This window comes from Myotis myotis, unplaced genomic scaffold (assembly GCF_014108235.1).
Source record: "Myotis myotis isolate mMyoMyo1 unplaced genomic scaffold, mMyoMyo1.p scaffold_m19_p_2, whole genome shotgun sequence".
NCBI lineage: Eukaryota > Metazoa > Chordata > Mammalia > Chiroptera > Vespertilionidae > Myotis > Myotis myotis.
In genome coordinates this window covers 29,045,818-29,064,019 of record NW_023416324.1, presented here as the reverse complement: position 1 = coordinate 29,064,019, position 18,202 = coordinate 29,045,818, and the positions used below count along the sequence as shown (strand labels likewise).

The following is an 18,202-nucleotide window of genomic DNA, read 5'->3' as shown; positions in this document are numbered from 1 at the left end:
ATACTGTCTGTATGAAGAATGAAACTGTCTCAACGCATCTGGGATCTCTATGTCCTTATAAGCTCAATCTATGGATATGTGATAACTCAACCAGCAGCTGACAATGTACTGTTGTTTAAGGAGTGCTTGATAACCAGCTTGATATCTTGTTGTTAAATGAAAAAAAGCCGTCTACAATGTCTTTCTTTTAACAGAGAAGTTAATCCTTCTTAGGCGTACTGTTATAACAGACATGTCTGTTCTTACTTCTCTCTTAGTTCTATAAATGTTTTTAACTTTTTTCCTTATTATATTTTTTGATATAATATAGGCACTCTGTGCTCTTTAATTTCTTTTGGTTTCAAGATTTTCTATATTTAAATTATTTTCAAAGCTACTTAAAATCATTAAATCTTTGCACAGTTTGCTTCAATACTATTCAAATAGTCCTTTAATATCATGACTTTCTCATTACTGAGTGTTTTAATTCACCTCTTGATCAGCTATAAAAAAAAATTTTTTTTTCTTCAGTAAGAGCACATGAAAGGATAGAATGTTTTGTAAGCTCTCTATAATGTCTCTCTTTTAGCATCACATATGAATGAGAATTTGGCTGGACATTAATATTTATAATCCCAAACCTATTAACTAAAATTCTGCATAAAGTATTCCATTATCTTCTGGCATTTAGTATTAGGAAAAGAAGTATGATTTGTGTTTCTTTGAATGTACCCTATTTCTGTTCTCACAGAGTATTTATATGAATGATTACTTCTGAAATTTTAAAATCTGTCATGATGTGTTAAGGTTATAGGCTTTTTCCCCCATTAACTTTTCCAAGAACTCAGAAGCCCTTTTAATCTCTGTTTCTTCTAAAGATTGCTTCTGTACCAACTATTCTAGTATCTTCTTCAGGGATATTTATAATTCTCAGTTCTCCATATCTATTCTCTTCTTTCACATAACTATTCTTTCTCTATCTGCTTCTTCTGCATTATGGGAGAATACTATTTTAATTCCCCTTTTCCCCAGAGCATTGATAACAGTTTTATAGAATCACGTTTCTTTTTACCTACATTCAACAGAATTTTAATTCTGCTCTGAGTTGTTTTCCTTGTGTTATTTTCTTATTTCAGTCCCCACCCCCATCCCCATTTTACATCTTTGTCCTGTATAAGTTTTTACGTATTTACTCATACTCATGAGTGATCTGGTACCATCAAATTTATACCAAGAAAGTGTGGTGGATGGCTCTTAGACTCTGTTCTGTCTACTGGTGAGGATAGTTGCCAGATGATTAGAAAAGAAGTATCAGATAACTCAAGGGCCATGTACTTATATAATAGGTAACCAAATCAGCACAGGAGCAAGAACACTCACACAGGTCCCTTAATTGCATAGCTTTGTTTTCCAGACAAAAATTGAAATACAAGACTGGTTACGAATTTGGTGCCAGGTTCATTCTAACCTTTGAGGTTTATAGAATCCTCTTCTCAAATCTGCAGCTGTAAAATAAGGTGATATACACAAACATCCTCTAGGCTTTTACCAAGGACTCAAATATAGCTATGCTAGACTGAGGTATAATCTTTCTTCTATTCCAACTGCTCATCACTTGGACATAGAATACATAAACCAAAATATGTAACATAGTACACAATCATATATTTGTATCTAACTTGGTAAAATACAAGTACCCAATTAAAACACTATCAAGGTAGAAATCTGCTCGACTTATCTAAGCTAATGAATTGATCAGTGAAAAATATACATCTTCGTTTTTTATTAGCATTTCAATTACGTTTGGTTTAGTGTTAAGCATTAAATGAGTACTCAACGAAGAATTTAACTTCATCAAGACTTACCGGTGTATAACTATGCACACTTCCAACACTATTCAAATTAACAGATGCCAAACTCTGGTCTGAGAGACTGTTGTTAAGGCTACTGCGTGGACTATCACTACCATCCTGATCAGTGTTGTACAATGTTACCTAGATTGAAAAGAAAAGCAACATCTGAGTAAGTAGTTCCTACTATAAAGAGTACTTTTTAAGCGACTCTACAAAAAGTACAACTAGCTGGAATATGGAATAAAAATAAAATGTTAGTGGTCTTTTCTTTGGTGCCTACCTACCCCAATTCCATGCCCTTCACTGCTAACTCTATGTTCACTATGAAATAATTTACTCTCAAACTATAGGACATATACTATCCAGAGATACATAAATTCAATTTACTATCAGGTACAATTAGTTCATCAACTTTTGGTAAGGGGATTACAGTAGACTTTAAATATTCCTACAATGCATAAATTTATTTTTATTCAAGCTTTAGCAAAACTCTTGTTCTCTATCATAATCTTAGGCATCAAAAAAAGAACACACAAAAATAGAATTTAAAAAAATCAGCTATCAGTGTTTATAATACCGAAAATTGGACACTCTACTATCACATTTGTAAAATCATAGGTATATAATCTAATATTTTAAAGTAATAATAATAATATGCTAATATATAGTGGGCAAAAGTAGGTTTATAGTTGTCCATATGGAAAATTATACAATAATTAATAAGTAATAATACAAGAATAAACTGTTTCATATACTCAGAACTGTAAACCTACTATTTCCCACCCTGTATATATGCATTAGACATTGTTAACATTGTTATCACACTGTTAACAATGGTTAACTAGTAGGAGCTGGGTATTCCTGAAGACTTTATCACAGATAGTATGTATTTTTACAATGCTCAAGTTTGTTAATAATAAGCATAATTTTTAACTAGAAATAAACAAAAAAGATTTTAAAAGTAACCTAACTATTCTTCCTTCAAGGTTCTATTCAGATGCCACTACTAACTTTCCTTTCTATGGTCTCACTTCTGTGGGAAAAATTAATACACTGGCTTTACAGTCTCACTAATTTTTATCATTTTTTTTATCTATTACTAGACTGTTAGCTCCTTGAGTCACCAGTAAGTAATCATACACAGTATAGTGCTTTCTGCTCAGTATACAATTATAAATATTTGCTGAATTTAATACCCAATTGGGCTATATTTTCTGTCTGTGCAAAAAGCAGTCATGCTCAATGCTCACAAACATTTGCCAAAAAAGGCTGAATATGTTGAAAACTAGGCGTATATGCTTCTACACTTAAGGCAAAACGAAACTGTCCCATATTCAAATTCATATCAGTAGGGAACAATTATGTGTCTAGAAACTAATAAAGAAGAAGAGTACAGTAGTCCCCCCTTAACCAGTTTCAGTTACCCACAATCAACCACAGCCCAAAAATATTAAATGGAGAATTCCAGAAGTAAACAATTCATGAGTTTTAAATTGCGCATTGTTGTGAGTAGCATGATGAAAAACCTTGAGCTGTCCTGCTCTGTCCCATCTCGGAGGTGAATCATCCCTTTGTCCAACATATCCGCATGGTGCATACAGTACAGTAAGACATTTTGAGAGATCACATTTATATAACTCTATTCCAGTATCCTATATAATAAAAGGCTAAGATACAAATAGACCTAACAGCAGAACAACTGAACAACTGGTCACTATGACGTGCACTAACCACCAGGGGATGCGCGGAACATGGCTGGCGTCAGCTGCAGCGTGATGGTGGAGCAGGTGAGCGGGAGCACCAGACCAAAGTGGGGCACTGGTCACTGTCATAGATGCGAGCCTCTGGTGGTTACTGAAAATTCTTTGCTCCCACGTGCAGGGGTCCCGCCTGGCACTCACATCCACTGCCAGCACCAGCCCCGATCACCCCACAGGGTTTCTCTACCTCCCTCTGCTCCTGAGGGGTGATTGGGCCACGCTTGTACCTGTTGCCGGTGCACGGCGCCAGTCCCAATCGCTGGGCACTGTCAGCTGGTGCGAGTAGCAGCTGCTGCCCCAATCACCCCTGTGGACTTCTCCACCTCCCCCTGCTCCTAAGGGGCGACTGGGGCAGCAGCTGCCACTCGCACCCAGTGACAGCGCCAGCCCCGCTAACACCTGCTGCTGGCGCCGGCCCCAATTGCTCCATGCCTGCCCCAATCCAATCGCTCTGCACTGGCAGTGGGTGCGAGCAGGGCCGGGGACAGCGCCATCAGCACATATGAGCAGCGGGAAAGGGTCTGCCAGCAGACAGAGGATTGGGGGCTGTGGTGTGAGGGGCCGAATGGGGGCGCAGAGGATGGGCTGAGACCGCCCGTGCCCACCATAGCCTTGTGGCCCACAGTTCCTTTCAAGGTGCATGAATTCATGCACTGGGCCCCTAGTTTTAAATAAAAATCCGAAGTGTGTGGCAGTGAAGAATACCCAGTAGTTAAAAGGCACTGCCTTGATTTGTGCTCCTTTGAAGTTACCTAGTTTTTTTTTTCCTCTGATTTTCTAAAAACATTTTTTTATTGATTTCAGAGAGGAAAGGAGAGGGGGAGAGAGAGAGAGAGAGAGAGAAACATCAACGAAGGAAGAGAATCACTGATCAGCTGCCTCCCGCATGCCCCCTACTGGGGACCTGGGCATGCGCCCTGACTAGGAATCAAACCATGATCTCCTGCTTCTTAGGTCCACGCCCAACCACTGAGCAATGCCGGCGGGCTCAGTTATTATTTCATTTTAGCTCTTTAGTTTCCTCTTCATGGTTCCATACTGATTGCAATTCTCTAATAAATTTTCTGTAATTCATCTATATTCTTGGACATACTAGTTATTTAAAAATCATTATCTAGATCACTTGTGGATGTTTACATTGTTCCCCCCTCTCTTGGTATTGAATTATTTGGTCCTTTATCCTGAAGTGTCTAGAAATTTTGATTGAAGGTGAGACCTTACTTATGAAAACTTGCAAAAGCTAGGGTGATGTCATCTTCGTACAAAAAGATTTTTTTTTTTTTTTGGCAAGTAGAAGAAGAATAGCATACCATCCTAATAACAAATTTGAGCCTGGTCTATTTTGATTTGCTCTTACTCATAGAACATAACCCTTCTGACGTATCAACTTGGAAGCCTGGGTGTTTACGATGGCCCACTCCATTTTAAAGGTCCACAAACAATAATTTTTGTCTACCCTTTCTCTCTAAGGTTGCTGAATTCTGGCTAGTGAAAAAATCTATTTGTCTGAGCCCAAGCACATGCAGGTTAGGAGTTAGCAAATGCCTTAAGTGGATGTTGCTTGCAAAAACATTAGCTTACTTCTGAGATTTCTCAGGATCTTAGCCTCAAACCCTGACTGTTTGGTAGCCCCAAACTTGTTTTTCTCTCCCTAGCTCAATGACTGCTCTAGGCTGCTTTCTATTTAGCCTCTATGTCATACACTGAGAATTGGGAAATGTCTCAAGGGAAAATTTGCAGGACTAATCTCAATGTGTTTCCCTTTTTTCTGGGATCCTGGATGATGAAGTCTTGGTTGTTTTGTTCTCCAATGCCTCCCCCCTCTTTTTGGTGGGGGTGGTATTTTATCTAGACAGGCAGAAGGGTTAAACTGATTCTAGTTATTCCATCATATCTGGAAGCCAAAGTCCAAAAACTGCAGCTCCTTTGATTCCCATATTATTTAGTCATGAAGACCTAGGATTACTATTTCCTAATTGTTTCGTAGTAGCCACAACTATCTATGTTTAGGCCTCACTATCTCCTACTTGGACTACTGCAAAGACCAGTATTGGATATTTCTGATTCCAACCCATCTGCTTTACCAGAAATTCTCAAGTCTAGCTGGGTACCGTTAGGGATGATTTTTGAAAGTACAGTTTCCTGGGCCCTATCCACAAGGATAGTAACTTATTTGATAGGCATATAATGGAATCTGGGAATCCCATCCTCCCCGCCCCACCCCCACACACCTCTCCTAAGTGATTCTGATGAAATTATTCCATAGATTGATATTTGGGGAAAAATCATTACTTTACATCTCAGCTGCTAGTTTCCTTTCTAAGTTGGAAATCTGATTAGTCTCTCTGATTATATAATGTCTTCTGTTTATTCATCTTTCTACAAATAAAAATTCCTATGTATACTAAATTAGTGCGATGTGTACATGTACTATATGTGTTTATGCATGTCATGAGTGAGTGGAAGAGTGAGAGACAGAGATAAAGAAAGAACAAGTGAAGCACCAGAGAGAAGATGGTGATAGCAAGACTAAAAGAATATGAGCATGAGTGTGAGAAATGTATGGCTTCAAGGTGCTTATGGTCTAGTAAGGGAGGAAACAGATGCACACATATGACTGAGTTACTTCATGAACCTCCAGAGCCTATTTAGGGTTTTGAGATACAAGATTTAATAATTACCTTGTAAAGAAGAGACATCTGTATCCCACTACGTAGCTAATGAGTTGGCACAAAGTTTTTACTCTTTGTTTCAAAAAAAAAGGAAAAAGAAAAATGCAGCAAACTACCACATACTATTTTCTGGGTATGTTAGTAAACTCAAACATCTTAAAACAGGTTGATCACCATTCCAATGAACTTTATGAGTTTGTTTAAATTATTTATTTTGATTTGTTGACTCTCTGGGAATTTGACAATCTTTTTTTCATATATTTAGAGGGGTAGTCAATGATTTTGAAACAAATTGATACAATAAAATGTTGACTCAAAAATTCTACCAATGAGAACTGGCAGTATCAAGAATTTCATATAGAACTTCCCAAAAAGCATCTTCCAATTTCTCCAGAGAAATATTTTCTTCTAACTTGTAGAAGAACACTGTAGATTCAGCTTTCAAGCTGACAAATTTATATCATCTTTAAATTCAACCATATAAAATTCTATTGTTATTATAAAGGCAAATTAAATGTATTACTCAATGACATTTCAAAGGTGGTTTTTAAAATGTAATTACTTTGTTAGTCACAGTGTTGATTGCCAGAGTTGGAGAGGCACTTCCCGAAATAATACACTCCATTCCCAAAGAATCTGAATCTATGCTATATGGAGTTGAGGCCTAAAATACAAGAACAAAATAAATAATTATTAGCTTATATATCCAGCAACTTTAATACAATTTGAAGGTATGTCATCAAATTCTCCAGCATTCAGTTTTGTACTTTCTGAAAATTAACTTAAACAATTAAGGAACAATGGAAAGACAAGAGTAGAAGAAACATGGACATCCAAATTATCTTGTGGAACAGAGATGGTTATCCATCTGATCCACTATCAGCTTGGACTTTTACCTGAGAGAAATAAAACCTCTCTGGTTTAAGCCTCTCCAGGTTTTTTTCTTCCTTTGTTAGTGCAATCGAACAATATCCTAAATATCGCAACTTCATATACACTGTTTATGAAACCAGGATGAATGTGAAAATCAATATAGATGGTTTTCTACATTTAAAATTTTGGATATTGTGACAACTCCTCTCTCCCTCCCCGCCCCCTCTAATTCCTCTCTCCCTCCACCCCTCTCTATCTCTCCTTTTCTCTCTCACTTCTCTCCCTTCTCCTTCTCCCTCCATTCCCCTCCCCTCTCTCTTTCTCTCTCTCAATAGACAGTTTTTACTGCTTTGGTGAGCCCTCAAGAGTTTTCAACTTCAATGCTGAAAGTTAAAGAAGGACAGATATTAACAATTTGTGGCTATGATGTTAGTTCTATGCATATTCCCTCTCTGGCAAAAAATATCTGTCCCACACATGACCCAATCGAACATTTATTTTTAAAATATATTGGATGAGAAAGAGCAACTTCACTGAGACACATTTCTAAGATTAATCTACTCATCACTTAACTCCTCAGCATAAATTTTTTTCATCTGATAATCTACAAAGGTAGGGAACAGGCTTCTTGAATGAAATGAGAAAGGGAAAGACAAAGGTTACCCTAGAACAGCCTTGGGCAACCGAAATGAATAAAACTAAAAAAAAAAAAAAAAAAGAACGTACCCTTTTATGTAATGATGTTTACTTTGAATTTATATTAGCTCACACAAACACTCCATCCATGCTTTTGTTCCGGCCGTCCGGTCCAGTTTAAGAACCCATTGTGGCCCTCGAGTCAAAAAGTTTGCCCACCCCTGCCCTAGAATGTAGAATCTAGCACTTACTACTAGTAGGTGCTGGGTACACATTGAGAGTGAGATGAAAATTGAAAAGGGCTTCAGAAATACCAGTAGAAGAACTACAAATATGCCTCAATTTTGGTGCCAGTCAACTTAGCTATACCTAAATTAACGTAACATTACTTTAGAAAGTTACAAATCTCATGTTCCTCTACATCAACTGAATCATCGCAGTCCAGACTACTGTTTCACTATTTAATTCTCACTAATCCCTACTGGTAGGAGGAAACAAACCTATGTTGTGTGATTTCGTGCAAACTGCTCAACCTTTACATATTTATTAAGACTGGTTTTGTAGCTCAACATGTGCTATATCTTGGTGAATGTCTGTGTGTACTTGAAAAAAAAAAATAGGTATTTTATAGTTGTTTGGTATAGTGTTCTCTAATATCAATTAGACCAAGGCATTTGATAATGTATTCCAATGTTCTTTAATTTTTTAAAATTGATTTTAGAAAGAGGAAGGGAAAGGGAAAGAGCGATAGAAACATCAATGAGAGAGAATCATCGATCAGCTGTCTTCTGCACGCTCCCTACTGGGGGATCAAGCTGGCAAACTGGGCAATTGCCTGGACCGGGATTCAAACCATTATGACCTCCTGGTTCATGGGACACTGAGTCACAGCCACCCACTGATTTTTATTTATCAGCTTTGCTTCATGTATTTTGAAGCTCAGTTGTTAGTCACATTCCCATTTACAACTGCTATGTCTTTATCAATAATTCCTTTATCAAATGTTTTTAAATTTCTGATATACTGTCTTAAAAAGTCTGTTTTAGCCCTGACCGGTTTGGTTCAGTGGATAGAGCATCGGCCTGTGGACTCAAGGGTCCTGGGTTCAATTCCAGTCAAGGGCACGTACCTTGGTTGCAAGCACATCCCCAGTGGGGAGTGTGCAGGAGGCAGCTGATCGATGTTTCTCTCTCATTGATGTTTCTAACTCTCTATCCCTCTCCCTTCCTCTCTGTAAAAAATCAATAAAATATATATATATTTTTTAAAAAGTCTGTTTTATATGACATTAACCCACTGTACGCCATAAGCGTCTGTAGACGCAAGCGGCAGACCTCCCCCACCCACCACGCACATCTATAAAAAAGAAATGTTTTCCCTAAGTGGCAGCCCTAACCAACTTTAAAATCATTTTTCATGAGAATTTTCAACGGAAAATATTCAAGAACACCCGAATTGTGAGTAATGTATTTATTTTTATAATATTCATTGCAAATTGATATTTTAAATTAAATCAAAATATCTTGGTGTGTGGGGATGGTTTCCGTTTTGGACACATAGTAGTTAACTGGTTAATATAGTCACTGCACCCTTATGCTTACTATTTGTATGGCATATATTTTTCCATGCATTACTTTCAACTCATCTGTATCTGAAGTCATGACTCTTGTAGGCCGCATTTAGCTGAGTCTGCTTTTTTAGCATCTTTAACAATCTCTGCCGTTTACTGTCATGTTTAGATCATTAGCACTTATGTAATTGTTGGTACTGTTAGATTTGGATCTAAATTGTTTTCTTTTTCACCTCTATGTTTTTAGTTCCTTTCTTCCACCCTTTTAGATTTAGATATATTTTAGTATTCTAATTTATCTATTGGCTTTTTAAGTATACCTCAAACTAGGTATTAAAGAATGTGCTCAATCTGAAAAAGAGCATCTTCAGAAGCCCCACAGCTTATGTCATACTTAGGGGTGAGAGACTAAACCAGGGGTCCTCAAACTTTTTAAACAGGGGGCCAGTTCACTGTCCCTCAGACGGTTGGAGGGCCGGACTATAGTTTAAAAAAAAAACTATGAACAAATTCCTATGCACACTGCACGTATCTTATTTTGAAGTAAAAAACAAAACAAAACAAAACAAAAAAACACGGGAACAGCCCTAACCGGTTTGGCTCAATGGATAGAGCATCAGCCTGCAGACTGAAAGGTCCCAGGTTCGATTCCCGTCAAGGGCATGTACCTTGGTTGCGGGCACATTGCCAGTAGGGGGTGTGCAGGAGGCAGCTGGTCGATGTTTCTCTCTCATTGATGTTTCTAATTCTCTATCCCTCTCCCTTCCTCTCTGCACAAAATCAATAAAATATATAAAAATATTTTTTTAAAAAATGGGAACAAATACAATATTTGTATTTGCATGTGGCCCACGGGCCCGTAGTTTGAGGACCCCCTGGCACTAAACACTTTTCCCTTATGAATGAAAAAAAGGCAAGGATGCCCACTTCACCACTCCTATTCAACACTGTACTGGAGAGTCTAGTCACTGTGGGAAGACACAGGGGAGAGGAAAGTGAGGGACAGAAAAACTATCTATTTGTAGGTGACAACTGTTTATATAGAAACTCCCAAGGCATCTTCAAAACAACTACTAGAATTAAGTGATTATAGAATACAAGGTTAATATGAAAAAATCAATTACATTTTTATATACTAGCAGCAGGCATTTCGAAAAGTATTTTTTAAAAAAGTATATAGCATCCAAAAACAAAATATTCAGGATTAAGTCTAATGGAAACATCCAAGTTCTCTACACTGAAAACTAAAAACATTCCTCAGAGGAATTATAGACCTCATGAATGGAGAGATAGTATGTATATGTTTTCATAGCTTGGAATAATCAATACTGCTAAGATATCAATTCTCCCCAGATCAGGACTGCCTGGGATAAGAATGGAAGAAGGCATAAATTACTAAAGGACATGAGAAAAGTTGGGGAATGATGGAAATGTTCATTTGACAATGGTGATAATTTCACATATCAAAACTCCTCAAATTATAAGCTTTAAATATTCAATTAACTGTACATAAACTATCTCTAAGTATTGTTTAAAAAAAAGAAAACTAAATCCTACCCATTCATAAAAATAAAAATGACCTCTTATGGAAAGAAAACTTCCTGGCCTACATCTCTAATTTAATAGGATTTCTCTTAACTTGAAAATTCCCAGAAAATTCTATTTACACATATCTCTTGGAGGCAACATGTAGTGCCTCCCACATAATGTACACCCAGTACATGTTTGCCAATTTGAAATAAATGCTTTTTCCACTCTGCAAGTTCTAAGAGTAGAATGTAGTTTGCGCCCTGACCGGTTTGGCTCAGTGGATAGAGCGCTGGCCTGCAGACTCAGGGGTCCCAGGTTCGATTCCAGCCAAGGGCATGTACCTTGGTTGTGGGCACATACCCAGTGGGGAGTGTGCAGGAGGCAGCTTATCGATGTTTCTCTCTCATCGATGTTTCTAACTCTCTATCCCTCTCCCTTCCTCTCTGTGAAAAATCAATAAAAATATATTTAAAAAAAAAAAAAGAATGTAGTTTGCATTTCTTCCTTTGCTCACTTATACCTTTAACACTCACTCAGACTCAGCCTCAGAGAAGGAAAGCACATGGTGGGGCATCATTTAATCCACAAAAAAACACTTTGAATAATAATGGAAAAAACTGAGACACAAATAGCACAAAGACAATAATCTCAAACATACAGCAAGATGCAGAGTATTCTGCCTAGAAGAATATTCTCTTTTCTATTTATCCATCCATCCTCCCATTATCTTCCTGATTAAACTTGTAATCATCTTTGAACTATAACACACACTAAAAGAAAAAATGTGTATCCTCCCATCTTTGTTCCAATAAAAGCTGGAAAATTGGAGATTATGTGTTCTTTACAGGGTCAATATGTTTACGATAGTAAGTTTATATAGCCATCTGGCCTTTACCTCCTCAAATAATGCCTACACAATGTGTTAGAAGATTTAAGCAAAACTGTCCACGGCAATTTCCCCTTGCTCTCCCTGCTTCTACCCCACACAGCATCTAAAGTAATCTCGTTAAAATGTAAATCACATTATGTCACTACTTTGCTTATGTCCCTCCAATGGCTTTCCACCTCCCTCAAAATAAAGCCCCAAGTCCTTTAAAATGGCATAAAAGGCCCTACACAATCTTCCTCCTGCTCCTACTGCTTACTTCTCTAATGTCAAGTCCTATTACTCTTCCCTCCTCACACATACTAGTCCAATGGTTGGCAAACTGCGGCTCGCGAGCCACATGCGGCTCTGCGCATGGGCCACGAAGTTTCAATCGCACTGTATATGTGCGCCCGCACGTGGTATTTTGTGGAAGAGCCACACTCAAGGGGCCAACGAGCCGCATGTGGCTCGCGAGCCGCGGTTTGCCAACCACTGTATTCGTCTATTCACAGTGGCCTCTTGTCTTCATGCCAAGTATGTTTCTACCTCAGAGCCTTTGTACTTGTGAAATTTCAGAAGAGAGATTCCAGACCTATATAGCTAGCAATCCACTCATATTTACATATAAAGAAACTATGGCCAGAAAAGTTAAACATCTAAGTTATAACAAATAACTTTAAAACTAGGTCTCCTAACTTCCAGGCTATAAGTATTTCCCCTAAATCTTATACTTAAAATAAAAGTGATACCTCATGACTTTGTAACATGACTTGATTTTGCTCATAATTTTACTATGCTCTTAAACTAACAGAGGCACTTCAGATCATTAAATGCTGATAAAATGTAATACAATGTAAAGGGTTTTAAAAATAACTTCCTTTTCCTTTTCCAGCCAGCTGATCAGAAATTTTACATTTCTAGCAGGTGCATTATTTCCTATTTATAATTCTTTCAAAACACTTTACCTGTGCTAAGCATACAACAGAAACAGGAGACTTTGCAACCCATAGCAACAGCTACAGACAGCCCTTATAACTATTTCCTTAACAGTAATAAATTTGTCCACTTAGTTATTTTAAAATTTGAATGAGGCACTTAGTCAAACACTAAGCAGTGACCAGGAAGAAAAGTCTTTGAATTACAAGAAATTACATATTCTAAAAGACGCACCTTCTAATTTAAGAACAGATATGCCCATACACACCTTGAAAAGACAAAAAGATGTTTGTTTTTTAAAGGATTTCCTATGTTTGGGGTGGAGGTGGGATCCAATTTAATAACTAAGCCAAAGGCTATGAAAATGTAGAAGTCTGTGAAAATAAAAAAACAAGGGTACACACAGATCTGATAACACACATACACACTCCACCAATAGAAAAAGCAAGGCATATAGCAAACACTGTCAGAACACAACTATCTTCCCTCTAGTTTCATTTCTACACTCTGAAGGCTGTTTACTATAAACATTTGTAACTCTCTGCCTAATGGCTTTTTTTTCAGTTGGGGAGCATGCTTTGGCTTTGTGGAGGACAGGCCAGAAGTGCAAAAAAGCTAATGTCCTTAGCAGCATCACTCACTCAATGAGGGGGAAGAGATGATAAATAAATATACCAGCTCATTGCTCCACAGTTCTAAACCGCCTCCCAGAGTTCCCGGGGGGGATTGAGCTCCAAGTGCTCACAATAGTAATTGACTTGATAATTGCCCCACTTTCCTAGGATCAACCCTCAAACTACCTGTGATCAAGCCTTATCTACCTCTGGGGGAACTCAAATCATGACAGTTATCTTTTCCTTTCTCAAAAGAAATGTCTCCTGGGATAGGCATGAAATCTTCCTTTAACACAATACTTTCAAACTTTTTGGTAGCAGGACCTCTTTAAACTAAAAAGTTATTGAGGATCCCAAATAGCTTTTGTTTATGTGAGCTATACCTATTGATATTTACCTATCAGAAATTAAAATTGACACAAAATGTATTCATTTAAAATGCATAATAAATGCATTGCATGTTAACATAAATATTGTTTTGTATGAAAAATATGGCCTCCAAAACAAAAACAGGTTTTTTAAAAAAATTGCTTTAATAACTGGCTTACTGGAAAACCATTAGATTCTCATATCTGCCTCAGCATCCAATCTATAACAAAATCACAGGTCATGTAATCTCTGGAAAAATTAATGAGTAAAAAAGGCAAGGAACATCTTAGTATTAATGTGAACATAGTTTTGACCTTGTGGATCCCCCTAAAAGGGCCTCACACACTGAGAACCACTACTTTAGCATAACAGGTTCCTATAGGCCAACGGTTCTCAACCTGTGGGTCGCGACCCCTCAGGGGTTGCTTAAGACCATCGGAAAACACATAGATAATTACATATTATTTTTGTGATTAATCACTATGCTTTAATTATGTTCAATTTGTAAGAATGAAAATACATCCTGCATATCAGATATTTACATTACAATTCATAACAGTAGCAAAATTATAGTTATGAAGTAGCAACGAAAATAATTTTATGGTTGGGGGTCACCATAACATGAGGAACTGTATTAATGGGTCGCGGCATTAGGAAGGTTGAGAACCACTATAGGCAATGAATAACATTGCACAATAGCCAAGACACATGATTAAGTTTTAAAAGGGGGGAAGGGGCAATCAAAGAATGAACAAAGAATATGTTTTTATGGTTATCAACATGCACTAATGTGGTGCTCATTCTCTCAAAGCCTTTCTTCTATTCTTGACACCAGTTCCCTTGGAATAGTATAACTGCTTGCCAATCTTAAAACAAAACGAAACAAAACACTCATAGGCAATATCAAGCTAATTTTGCTTTTTTACTATCCTAAGCAGCTTCCAGTAGATGGGTTACTTTTTAACCACTAATCTAGTCTTCCACACATAAGTTCAGCTTACTCTTTCACACTGTCAATCACCCTCATTATCTGCCATTTCTGTTCATTTATGAATACTTATTATTATTCACTAGAGGCCCGATGCACAAAATTCATGCCAGAGTAGGCCTTCCTTCCCCCGGCTACCGGCACTGGGCTTCCCTCCAGCACCCAGGACCCAGGCTTCCCTTGAAGCTCTAGCTTCATCCTTCCAGACATCCGGTCTAATTAGCATATTACACTTTTATTATTATAGATAACAATGACATTTATTATTATTCATTAATAAATACTTAATAAATATCATTTACTCATTAATAAATAATCAATATATCTTCTGGTTAAACTGAACAGACAAGGCCAAATTAAAAAGCAAAATGCAGAAGGTCAAGCTTTCAGTCAAGATGGAAGAGTAGATACTGGTAAATGGGATACTCACATCCTCTCACAAGCACATCTAAATTACCATTAAAACTACAGAGCAACCATCATTCAGAACTGCCTGAAATCTAGCTCTAAGTCTTATAACTAAGGATATAAAAAAGAAGTCACACCAAGACTGGTAGGAAAGGGAGTGGACTGACAATTCTTGGGGGGAAAGGGGTGTGGGGGTGCAGGAAGAGACTGGACAAAAATCGTACACCTATGGATGAGGACAGTGGGAGGGGTCAGGGCAGAGGATGGGGTGAAAACTGGGTGGAGGAGCGCTAAGGGGGCGGGGGGGACAGGAACAACTGTAATAATCTGAACAATAAAGATTTAATTAAAAAAAAAAAAAGACTGGTAGGAAAAGCCCTGGCCAGATAGCTCAATTGGTTAGAGCAGCGGTTCCCAACCTGTGGGTGGCGACCCCTTTGGAGGTCGAACGACCCTTTCACAGGGGTCACCTAAGACCATCGGAAAACACATATATAATTACATATTGTTTTTGTGAGTAATCACTATGCTTTAATTATGTTCAATTTGTAACAATGAAATTGGGGGTCACCACAACATGAGGAACTGTATTAAAGGGTCGCGGCATTAGGAAGGGTGAGAACCACTGGGTTAGAGCATCATCCCCATATGCCAATGTTGTGGGTTCAATACCCCAATAAGGGCACATACAAGACTGAACCAATGAACTCATAAATAAGTGGAACATTAAATCAATGTTTCTCTTTCTCACTGGCCTCCCCTTCCTCTCTCTAAAATCAATTTTTAAAAATGACAAAATAAAAAAAAATAAAAAAAAGACTTGTAGGAGGCGTGGAGATGTGAAACAGGCTGGTCCCACACCAACATGTGGTTGCAGAGGTCCGCCCCTCCCCTCAAGGAGGTCACAGTTTGAGTTTTGGGCGTGATCCCCGGTGGGGGGCATGCAGGAGGCTACCAATCGATGATTCTCTCTCATCATTGATGTTTCTCTCTCTCTCCCTTCCTCCCTCTGAAAACGATTTTTTAAGAAACATTACAAAATGTATTGTCTTTCTTGAACTCTATGTTACAGCCATATTAACTTGTCGGTTCCTTTAAATTTTGTGAACACTTTTTAACCACTAGTTTTCCACACATAAGTTCAGCTTACTCTTTCACACTGTCAATCACCCTCATTACCTGCCATTTCTATTCATTTAACAGGTCTTCACTTAGATATCTGTTCTTCAAGGAAACTTTTCCTGAGTTGCCTAGACTAAATTTTACTTCTCTGCTATATGGTCCCACAGTTCTCAAGACCCTTATCTTCAGGGTAACCACATTATCTATCATCTAAATACCATTTTGAGAATGAATGGGGAACTATTAATAACATTGAGGAACATTGTCACTCTACCATATCAGTTTATCTTTCCTGCTTAAGTGAAAGCTTCATAAGGAGAGTATGGGTCTGTCTCTATTCTCTAACACAGCTCTATGCTTACAAAGTAAGAAGTGTGCTCTCACTCACTGTCTCTCAATGAATGGCATGACTTGTGCAAATTAACATGAAAAAGGGAAAGCTCAAACAGAGAAAATTAACTACCCAATCCTGATACTTTTCCATCTCTATATCATATCTTTACCAAGGCCTTTTATTTCATGCTTCACTACTCACCCCACCCCTCATCAGAAAAACTTCATGAGAGCAGAGAATGTCTTTCTTAATTGCTGTTGCCCCAGCACCCAGAATTGTACCTGCTCATGGCACTCAATACTAAATACTAAATGTTGTTCTACCTTGCACTGCCTGACTTGATCTGAAAGTCAAACCACATAACCCATGAAACCTTCCCAGATAGTCCCAGTAAAACAGTCTCTCCTTCCTCTGCACACAATGATATTTTATGTCTTTCTTATAATACTTTCCATACATACTTTACCCTTGTGCTAGAATTGTGTCTTTATCATATCTCATTTTTCTTATACCCCACAGCACCCAAGCATAATGCCTGACACAGTATCTACAGAACAAATATCTGTCAAATTAAATTGGTAAAATTACAGTACTACAGACGATTACAGGTATATATTTTGAAACCTGATACCACGCTAATTTTCTAGAGAACTTTCTCATTTATGTACACATTCCTAGCCCAGGCCATTACCGTTTTACCAACTAGACTACTGCAACTCCATCTACTCAGCATTGAGGGAGTTTAGAACAAGCTACTGTAGAATGTGCCAATTTAGTTTGTGAATTATTTTGAGCTGAAGGCAATAAAGACCCAGCAGAGTCAGCAAAAGCTTTTTACATCCTCCTAACTGCCTAAAGGAAATTAGAAAGGTGGCCTGTACCAGTAAGAGAATTATTACCAAAGATAACTTTATATCTAAGAGGCTTATCTGCATGGCACAGCAAACATCTATTTACCAAACATTTGCTCTTCCCACCTTCCTGTGAATTGCTTTTCTCCCTTTTGAAGACCCCTATCTCTATCCCTCTCCTTAGCCTCAATTGCCTGGCTGCTTGTGGTGCTCCCATATGTACTGGTACATACCTAATTAAACTGTCTCCTAGTAATTCTGTCTTTTATTACATGGGTTTAGAACAAATTTATTTGACCAAATGTTTACTGTTTCTTTCATCTTATCATATTCCCTTTGACCTGATTGATTCTGCAACCATTTACTGATACCTATTGTAAGCTGTAAAAATCACTAACACTGGAGACATATATTTCGTCTGTTCTTAGGGGATCACAGCCTAACAAAGGAAACAAATACAGAAACAATATCTACAAAGTGTGAGAATCCTATAAAAGAACATTGGAAAAATTCTACAAGAATGTGAATGAGGCCGAAGCCGGTTTGGCTCAGTGGATAGAGCATCGGCCTGTGGACTGAAGGGTCCCGGGTTCGATTCCGGTCAAGGGCATGTGCCTGGGTTGTGGGCACATCCCCAGTGGGAGATGTGCAGGAGGCAGCTGATCCATGTTTCTCTCTCATCGATGTTTCTGACTTTCTATCTCTCTCCCTTTCTTTCTGTGAAAAATCAATAAAATATATTTTAAAAAAAAAAGAATGTGAATGAGGAAATGAGGAAAAGCTTCATAATGTACTTAACATTTGAAATGGGTCTTTAAGAACAGTAGGGTAAAATATGT

General features: G+C 37.8%; 1 protein-coding gene across 6 annotated transcripts in view; it reads right to left on the bottom strand.

Annotated features, from left to right (window-relative positions):
- FOXJ3 (forkhead box J3) overlaps positions 1-18,202 on the bottom strand; it is a 127,703-nt gene that overhangs the window by 21,719 nt on the left and 87,782 nt on the right. For 2 of the 6 annotated variants that reach the window (XM_036347272.1, XM_036347271.1), the window contains exons 6-7: positions 6,827-6,928; positions 1,845-1,973 (exon numbers count right to left, since the gene is read on the bottom strand). The exons of 2 other annotated variants lie outside the window; for them this stretch is intronic. In XM_036347272.1, the coding sequence (XP_036203165.1) occupies positions 1,845-1,973; positions 6,827-6,928 (231 nt within the window). The remainder of the gene's footprint in view (positions 1-1,844; positions 1,974-6,826; positions 6,929-18,202) is intronic. 2 more of the 6 variants (XM_036347274.1, XM_036347273.1) reach the window with 2 other exon arrangements.